At 49.7% G+C, this 10,000-nt stretch overlaps 1 protein-coding gene across 1 annotated transcript; it reads right to left on the bottom strand.

Moving 5' to 3' along the window:
- Positions 1–1,859: 1,859 nt before the first annotated feature.
- PSMD5 (proteasome 26S subunit, non-ATPase 5) lies at positions 1,860–9,712 on the bottom strand. The gene is made up of 10 exons (XM_066580312.1): positions 9,531–9,712; positions 6,077–6,221; positions 5,885–5,998; positions 5,459–5,587; positions 4,255–4,364; positions 4,031–4,173; positions 3,759–3,950; positions 3,201–3,310; positions 2,950–3,090; positions 1,860–2,767 (listed from the first exon to the last, which is right to left on the bottom strand). Exons 1-10 carry the CDS (start codon positions 9,701–9,703, stop codon positions 2,510–2,512), a joined length of 1,515 nt encoding a protein of 504 aa, XP_066436409.1. The 5' UTR covers positions 9,704–9,712; the 3' UTR covers positions 1,860–2,509.
- Positions 9,713–10,000: the final 288 nt, after the last annotated feature.

Below are 10,000 nucleotides of genomic sequence, written 5' to 3'. Positions count from 1 at the left end.
GAGCCAGGTTACTGCAGAACAAAAACAGAATCCCTGCCTGAACGCATCCGTCCTATGTCGCCGCCGAAAGGACCCCAGTGACTATATTCGGGTCCTTCTGGCTTCCATTACACTGTCCCCTAGATTTTGTTTGGGGGTTTTGAACAGATCTGCACCGGAGACTCTGAATGAAACTTCTAATGCAGATGTGGACGAGCCTTAGATGGCGTGGCGACCCCCTCGTTATCATCGATGCTCAGAGATCTTTCAATCTCCTGTCAATCAATCACTTTCCTAATCCAAAACAAACAGCTGCTTCACTGCAGAACAGACTCCCCTCCTCTTCACCACTGATCTGATGAGCAGTGCACACAGCGCCCCTAGTGGAGTTCTGCACTCTGTGTAGGATAATGAATAAATATGTATATACACATACACACAGTATCTATATATCCAGACACATCTCTGACAGACCCTCGAATACCCAATTTCGCCATAGTTTGGGCGTTCCTTGGCAGACCGGCGCTGTGATGGAAGTTCCTGCTGTTGAAGGTAATGAAGATCTAGAACAAACTCGTCTTATCAGCGAATGTTTATTACATCGTATCCATGAGCACACGAATCAGCAACATTCTTAATCAAGCGATATGAGATCAGGAGGTAAGGCTTTATTGCCAGAACCAGCGCCATGCCACATATCAGGCATTAAAGGGGTTTTCCATGGAAAAACTAGTGATGATCCATCTTTAGGATAGGTCATCAATCGAATGGCCAGGGTCCTGAGCAACAGACCCCAGCCAGTCAGCCCACTTTCTGCGCCACAATACACAGGGGGTATGGAACCTGCTGCCCTGACCCCTGTGTAGTGGTCGGTGCTTGGAGTTGCAGGATGGGGCCTTATTAAAATCACTTGGAGCTGCATCTGCAGTTACAAACTCTAGCCACTACACAGGGATCGGAGCAGTAGCTTCTGCTGTGTACCCCAGCGTGTAGCAGCGCTGACAACAGGCGCCCGATCAGGTGATTGGCAGGGGTCCTGGGCGGTGACCGCAGCTGATCAACTATTGTTGACATTAGGCCACAGGCACATGGCAGAGTTGGATTCCGCATGCAGAATCCAGCCCTGGCAACAGCGGCGTCAGCACGTACCTGCTTTCTTGATCTGCCCTGTGGATGGTCTGCACAGCCGGTCGGACATGCACAGTACAGGTTTTTTTTCTCTTTTTTAAAACTCCTGCATTTCCCGAGGAATCTGTAATATTAATTGCGGACGGGCAGAGGGTCGGATGGCTTCTATTGACTTCAATGGAAGCAGTTCGTGCATACACCGAAGGAAAATGCAGCACGCTACGATTTTTCATCCGCGAGTGGAAAACGCAATTGGTTTGCACTCGCGTGCATGAAGAATCACTTTTGCATAGCATGCTATGGGCGGTATTTGCTGCAGAATCTGGAGGTGGTCACCGACTCCGGACTCCACAATTCAAAGCTGCCTGTGTGCATTCACCCTTACCTGAGGATAGTTAATCAATGGTACTGCCCTGGAAAACCCATTTAACTGAACGGGGCTGAGCTGCAATACCAGATATGACCATGACAAGGAGAGGCACACCGCCTGTCCTCATCTCATACAGCCCCGATTTCCATCACTCTGTTCCATTTTTGGTGCAGGGAAACAAAAAATAAGATAGAAAAAAAAATGTATCATTCTCCCCCCCCCCCCCCCCCCCCCACATGGATTTCAATAGGTTTAAATAAAAAAAAAAAAAAAAAAAGGAAATGTTTCCGTTTCATTTCATTTACCTTCTCTGCTCCAAAAATGGAACAGAGGAATGGAAACAACCAACGCCAGTGCGAACAAGAAATTAGTGGTAAAGAGGTTGTTTTTCTGTATATTTTTATGAAAGTTGCATGCAGTAAGCCGGCTTCAGTTATGGCCCAGCAGTCGGGTGCCTCTTCTGGAACTACCGCCATTACTAATATGAGCTTGGTCATAATAAAGTCTGCAACCTTCTAATATCACTTGGTCTTCAATGCCTTATTAGTTTGACCGCCTCTGCTTGCTGTAAGTCAACAGAACTGATTGTACCCAAAAGTTTAAAATGTTACCTCAGGGTGTCTGTCCTACCTGAATGACTACAAGACAAGCTTAGCAGCCCCTACAGGTAACAAGAGTTCACATACACTGACAGCAAGCAGAGATCTTGAGAATGGTGAGAACTTGAACCACTCAGTCTATTAGAAAGCTTCAGTTCAGAGGGAAAGTTCAGCTGTACCCATCTTCTGACATGTCATGGATGGGAGTCAGTGCCCTGTGATCCCGCTGATCGCCAGAAATGAAGGGAACGCCACCATGATCCTCTTCAATTTCTGACGCAGATGTTTGATTCTCGAGAGTCTGCCACCTGATCCCCAGAACAGACCGACAGGAGCTCGGCTCTTGGGAAGCAAAAGATGTCCTAAAAGGCAAGTACACAAGCGCGACAGAGGGGGGCCCGGGCAGTGTGCCAGCGTCCAATCATCCTGTTACCTACTCCGCTCCTTCCACGGCCACCGCGGACACGGCTTTGACATAGTAGGGGCCTTCCCTGTGATAGGCGCGCAGTCTCAGGTAGTGCTGATTCCCAAACACTTTCGCCGTAGTTTTGGCATTGATAAGAGCTTTTACAAGTTCAAACTTGGCGTCCTTAGATTCTTTGTCCGGGTCAACGGTTCGGTCTACAATATACTCCACAAATCCTGGACTGTCAATTATCATTCTCTGCGCCCAGGGCTGGTTAGCGATGGCCTAAGGGAAGACAAAACAACTCCCATCAGGAAACAATCATTTAGTTATTTCTTGTACTGGGAAAGCTGGGTGACAATATGGCCGCCACTACAGCTCCCCGAATGGCAGACCGGTCTGGTATTGCCATTCTACTTCATTGTAACTGGGGATGGTGCAACTGTGCAGGTGAAGAGGAAACTTACTATGAAAACCTTGAGAGCTCCGCAGTGCAGCTCCGGGAACGGCTGGGCAGCGATGCTGCGGAACATTTCCATCGGTTGGTTGGACAGACACCTGAACCAGGACTCAGCCATTGCTAGAAGATCGTCAGTGTGGTGGTCCGGCTGCAGGAGAAGATCATTGCATGAGGATTTCTATCCAACTTCACCCGGTAAGGACAGGGAGGGCTGACCCTGTGGCATCATCACTTATACAGGCTGACAAGCACACCTACCGGGAGGTACATGATGGAGGAGATGGAGTCCAGACATCGCACTCTCAGCTCTGTCGGGGCGTTTCTCGCATGATGTCCAATTTTCTTGAAAACATTATTAAATTTGGTTCCTGAGGGAAAAAAAAAACAAAAAAGAAATTCTACAAAAACAAAGCTGGAAAAACAACCTAAAAACAATTGACAGGAGGTGGGATAGAGGAAGAAAGAGCGAGCTGTGCCAGGGAGGCTGTTACCTGCAGCAGGCCCAACCCCTAACTATTTGTAACGATAGCTGCGCTTACCTGCGGTAGCGCTGCCCTTATTTAAAATAACAGTAGTTACCTGCAGCAGCTCCACGCAATATCATGACTGCAGCGGTTACCTACAGCGGCCTGTCTACTGTTTACAGTGACGGCAGTGGATAGCTGCAGCAGCCCCGCAACTAGTCACAACAGTAGCAGTTACTTGCAGCAGCCGGCCCTCACATATTTACAATGACAGCAGCAGTTGCCTGAAGCAGCCCCCACTCCTATTTACGACAGCAGCAGCCCCCCAATCTCCAATGACAGCAGCGTTTACCTGTTTTCTGTAGGACTTGTTTTCCTTCTATGTTTGATCCCAGAACCCCCAGAGTGTCCACCGCAACACCAATCATGGTGCTTTCGTGGCCTTCTGCCATATCGAACACTTTCAGCAGGAACGCAGGGTAGTGTTCACAGATCTGCTGCGGACTGTCCATGATCGCAAGATTTCCAAAGAATTTCACCAGCCCTGTAGACCACAAACCGCATCATGAGACTGAAGAGCGGAGAAGAACAGAAAGGAAATCACAAAGTTCCTGAGCTTGTCACCTGGCAGATAGAAGCCCGAGAACGGATCTGAATCGGCGCCGACAATCAGATTCGATATCTTGTCGATGATTCCTTGCTGGGCGAGATACTGGCGCCCATGAAGTGTGCCCGCCAGTGCAGTGACCATCTCTACACAGGTGACCCTACAGAAGACGACACAGGTTAACACATCGAATGCCATGTGGGAGATGTACTGGCACTCTAGTGTACGATATCCCACTGACCTCACCAGGACGTCGTCCCCCGTCAGCTCCTCCAGTAATTGGGACAGAATACCGCTATTGGCGCAGAAGCTCAGAGACTCGGTGGACACAGATGAGATCTCCACCAGCAGCTACGGAGAGAGACAGCAAACACTAACACACACAATAATTGAGCGGACATGTTTTGGGGGTGACAACTGTGCCCCATAAAACTGTGTCTGGGAAATATCAGTCCCCGTTTTGTCATCCTAGCTAGGTGACAACCAAAATGATCCCTATTACGGGTATATTCCCACGCAGCGAAGAAGGGTGCGGAATGGCGCTATGGAAAATATGAACCAAAAAGTGCATAATTTCTGCGCCAAAATCCACACCAGTGCTGTGAATGCAGTTGATTTCACCCCTTCTATTGAAAGGATGAAATCAACCGTGGATCCGTGTCAAACGCCGCACTAATAGTGTAGATTTTGATGCTTTTTTTATGCAAAACATTGCAGTTTTGCTGTGGATTTTCCATGTCGGACAAATCCCACCATTTTCCGCTACGTGGGAGCATACCCTAAGGCTGACTACACACTGGTGGGTCGGATTCATGCGGAATCCTGCAGCAGACCTGTGCCTGGCTGGTGACCGCCGCGTACCTGTCCGGCAGTTTCTATTCTATTGATGTGCCGACCAGCGCACATGTGCAGTAGAGAATAGCCCACGCCGTTGCTAGGCGATAACACGGATCCTGCAACCTTTCCGCAATGATGACTGCGGAAGGGCCCCGGGGAACGGACAGCTTCCATGGACTTCATTGGAAGCTGTACATGTGGAGCCCGCACATAGATTGCAGAATGTTGTGATTTCTCCTCCACGAGCGAGAAGAAAAAATAAAAAATACATTTAAAAAAAATCACAACCGATTTCTACTTGTGGACATGAAATCGCGTATTGCCATAGCATGCCATGGGCGGTATTTGCTGTGGAATCCGGAGGCGGACGTCCACTCCTGATTCTGCAATGCAAATCCTCCCGTGTGCAGGCGGCCTAAAAGTTACAATGAAGCCATCAGCCAACTTTCTGAGATTCCCGAATGGCAAATTTGTGATAGCGGAAAACGGAACAAATCAGTACATTATGTAGATAAGCCATAGAGGGGTCTGGGAAAGCTGGGTGGTTTGCTAAGCGGGGGGGGGGGGGGGGTGACATGTTCAGCTGGACAGCTCTGGTGTATAATCACCTCGTACACCCGGTAACGGACGACGTCACTGATGGCCATGACCGATCGCAGCTCCGCTAACAAGTTGTTCGCAAACAGCAGCTGTAGCCCGGGTTCACTCCGAGCGATCCTGGAGAGGGATGCGATAGCCTGCAGAGCAAGTATACAGCGGAGATCATAAAGCTACACGGAAAGTCATTTAGACCCAAACGCTGCGCTGCTTCTTCACTCCCCTCCGGCATCTCGTGACGCCACACCGTCGGATCTAACAGTCACAAGAAATGGAACGAGACGTGCTGCACGAATCTCAAGTCCCATTTCCCAGAGATCGGCAGCTGTGTGGAGTGCAGTGTAATGTACGCAGCCCCGCTCGGAGCTATGCCCCCCCCCCCCACTCCTGTCCTTCTATGGCATACACCCATATAACGGCAGACAGCCGGCGCTCACCTCCTTCGCCACAGCAATCTTGTCTCCTCCGATGCAGAGAATCATTTGCTTCAGCAGCTCCTGGTTGTTCAGGATTTCTGTCATCGCTTCCGAACTTTCCACGATCCTCCCGACCTGCAACGGAAAGTGTTACAGAGCGTGCGCAAGACATGGCGGCCCCCGCCGGCAGTACGCAACCAATCACCGCCTCACCTGCGATATACTCAGCAGCTTGACGGCATCCTCGGGGTGGTGCAGCCCCCTCTGCAGCTCCTCCTTATAACTCCGGGCGACGTGAAGCGGCTCCAAGACCTGAAGGAATCTCTCTAGAATCGCAACACACAGCGAGACCGACTCCCTGCGGGGGGGAGAGGAGGGATTATAGAGGGGGTCTGTAGGAGCAGGGAGACCGTGGACCAGTCCGATGACACGGTGATGGCGGACGAAAAGGGTACAAGAGGGCCCGGACACATACAATATATGTTATAATCATTACTGACTTCAGAGGGGCGCTGAGCCGCGGGTTATTCTGATTACCAGATTGGAGTCGGAAAGGAAGATTCTCCCTTAAATGATGAAAATTGGCTTCTACTTTATTAGGTCTTTTTTTGCCTTCCTCTGGATCAACATCGGGGGGTGGGGTGTAATAAGCTGAAGTGGATGGACACGTGTCTGTTACTATGGATATGGGGGTGTAATAAGCTGCAGTGGATGGACACGTGTCTGTTACCATGGATATGGGGGTGTAATAAGCTGCAGTGGATGGACACGTGTCTGTTACTATGGATATGGGGGTGTAATAAGCTGCAGTGGATGGACACGTGTCTGTTACTATGGATATGGGGGTGTAATAGGCTGCAGTGGATGGACACGTGTCTGTTACCATGGATATGGGGGTGTAATAAGCTGCAGTGGATGGACACGTGTCTGTTACTATGGATATGGGGGTGTAATAGGCTGCAGTGGATGGACACGTGTCTGTTACTATGGATATGGGGGTGTAATAGGCTGCAGTGGATGGACACGTGTCTGTTACTATGGATATGGGGGTGTAATAGGCTGCAGTGGATGGACACGTGTCTGTTACTATGGATATGGGGGTGTAATAGGCTGCAGTGGATGGACACGTGTCTGTTACTATGGATATGGGGGTGTAATAAGCTGCAGTGGATGGACACGTGTCTGTTACTATGGATATGGGGGTGTAATAGGCTGCAGTGGATGGACACGTGTCTGTTACTATGGATATGGGGGTGTAATAGGCTGCAGTGGATGGACACGTGTCTGTTACTATGGATATGGGGGTGTAATAAGCTGCAGTGGATGGACACGTGTCTGTTACTATGGATATGGGGGTGTAATAAGCTGCAGTGGATGGACACGTGTCTGTTACTATGGATATGGGGGTGTAATAAGCTGCAGTGGATGAACATGTGTCTGTTACTATGGATATGGGGGTGTAATAGGTTGCAGTGGATGAACATGTGTCTGTTACTATGGATATGGGGGTGTAATAAGCTGAAGTGGATGGACACGTGTCTGTTACCATGGATATGGGGGTGTAATAAGCTGCAGTGGATGGACACGTGTCTGTTACCATGGATATGGGGGTGTAATAAGCTGCAGTGGATGGACACGTGTCTGTTACTATGGATATGGGGGTGTAATAGGCTGCAGTGGATGGACACGTGTCTGTTACCATGGATATGGGGGTGTAATAAGCTGCAGTGGATGGACACGTGTCTGTTACTATGGATATGGGGGTGTGATAGGCTGCAGTGGATGGACACGTGTCTGTTACTATGGATATGGGGGTGTAATAGGCTGCAGTGGATGGACACGTGTCTGTTACTATGGATATGGGGGTGTAATAGGCTGCAGTGGATGGACACGTGTCTGTTACTATGGATATGGGGGTGTAATAGGCTGCAGTGGATGGACACGTGTCTGTTACTATGGATATGGGGGTGTAATAAGCTGCAGTGGATGGACACGTGTCTGTTACTATGGATATGGGGGTGTAATAAGCTGCAGTGGATGGACACGTGTCTGTTACTATGGATATGGGGGTGTAATAAGCTGCAGTGGATGAACATGTGTCTGTTACTATGGATATGGGGGTGTAATAGGTTGCAGTGGATGAACATGTGTCTGTTACTATGGATATGGGGGTGTAATAAGCTGAAGTGGATGGACACGTGTCTGTTACCATGGATATGGGGGTGTAATAAGCTGCAGTGGATGGACACGTGTCTGTTACCATGGATATGGGGGTGTAATAAGCTGCAGTGGATGGACACGTGTCTGTTACTATGGATATGGGGGTGTAATAGGCTGCAGTGGATGGACACGTGTCTGTTACCATGGATATGGGGGTGTAATAAGCTGCAGTGGATGGACACGTGTCTGTTACTATGGATATGGGGGTGTGATAGGCTGCAGTGGATGGACACGTGTCTGTTACTATGGATATGGGGGTGTAATAGGCTGCAGTGGATGGACACGTGTCTGTTACTATGGATATGGGGGTGTAATAGGCTGCAGTGGATGGACACGTGTCTGTTACTATGGATATGGGGGTGTAATAGGCTGCAGTGGATGGACACGTGTCTGTTACTATGGATATGGGGGTGTAATAAGCTGCAGTGGATGGACACGTGTCTGTTACTATGGATATGGGGGTGTAATAGGCTGCAGTGGATGGACACGTGTCTGTTACTATGGATATGGGGGTGTAATAAGCTGCAGTGGATGGACACGTGTCTGTTACTATGGATATGGGGGTGTAATAAGCTGCAGTGGATGAACATGTGTCTGTTACTATGGATATGGGGGTGTAATAGGTTGCAGTGGATGAACACGTGTCTGTTACTATGGATATGGGGGTGTAATAAGCTGAAGTGGATGGACACGTGTCTGTTACCATGGATATGGGGGTGTAATAAGCTGCAGTGGATGGACACGTGTCTGTTACCATGGATATGGGGGTGTAATAAGCTGCAGTGGATGGACACGTGTCTGTTACTATGGATATGGGGGTGTAATAGGCTGCAGTGGATGGACACGTGTCTGTTACCATGGATATGGGGGTGTAATAAGCTGCAGTGGATGGACACGTGTCTGTTACCATGGATATGGGGGTGTATAACGGGAACATAGAAATAGAAACTCTACAAGAAGGCAGTAAAGGAATAGATGGGCTATATAGGAATCCGCCATACGGGGGCACAGCTATAGGGGGGTGCAAATAGTGTCTACAAAGGTGGAAGGGGGAGGATATGGATATTCCCCTTATATACACCTCATATGCAGATGTACATAGGGGCACATGAATGTATGAAGGTGCAGGCAGGGCACAGCAATATGGGAAGGAGAGGAGCGTATAATGGGGTGCAGTTATATTCGGGGGTATATACTGGGGCGCGGCAATACTGGGGGGGGGGCGTATACTGGGGGCATGCTGATTTACAGGGCAACGTGGTGATGTACAGGGGGACGAATACAGGGGTGCAGCAATTTACAAACGGGAGCAGCGATATACTGTGGCGCAGCGGTCTACAGGGGGCCGTATACTGGCGGCACAGTGGTATACAGGGGGGCTTATACTGGGGCGCAGCGATATATGGGGGTGTATAAGGAGGACGACACTGCGGTACCGCTGACTCACTTGTCATTGCCAGCCATGACGGAGAAGACGCCCCCCAACGGCAGCTGCGGGACCCGCTCCCTCAGGGTGCTCAGCGGCAGGGCCAGAGCCGCTGTCTTCAGACTCCGCAGCTCCTCCAAGGGCTCCGCGGATCCCGTCAGGGCGCTTAGCAACTGCCCCATGGACGCCGCCATCTTTGGGAAGAAACCAAACCTCGCGAGAACTGCTATAGCGACGACGAGAGGAGCCCGCAAGCTGAGAGCTCCGCCCCCTCCGTGACGTCTCCAGGCAAGGAATGCTGGGGGTTCTTGCTGTATGAAATTCTGCTGAGACTTGTAGTTCCCCACAGCTGGAGCCTCATAAGAAGAGATGTATACAATAGTATTTAATGATCACATTTCCGCACTCTGTAATATAATTAAATCTCATATTGCCGTATGTGGCGACACATGAAGAAGCGCGTACGGATGTGACTGTGTGTCATAGACTAA

Source organism: Eleutherodactylus coqui, chromosome 10 (genome assembly GCF_035609145.1).
Source record: "Eleutherodactylus coqui strain aEleCoq1 chromosome 10, aEleCoq1.hap1, whole genome shotgun sequence".
Lineage (NCBI taxonomy): Eukaryota > Metazoa > Chordata > Amphibia > Anura > Eleutherodactylidae > Eleutherodactylus > Eleutherodactylus coqui.
Note: the sequence above shows the minus strand (reverse complement) of the source record. Positions and strands in the feature narration are given on the sequence as shown.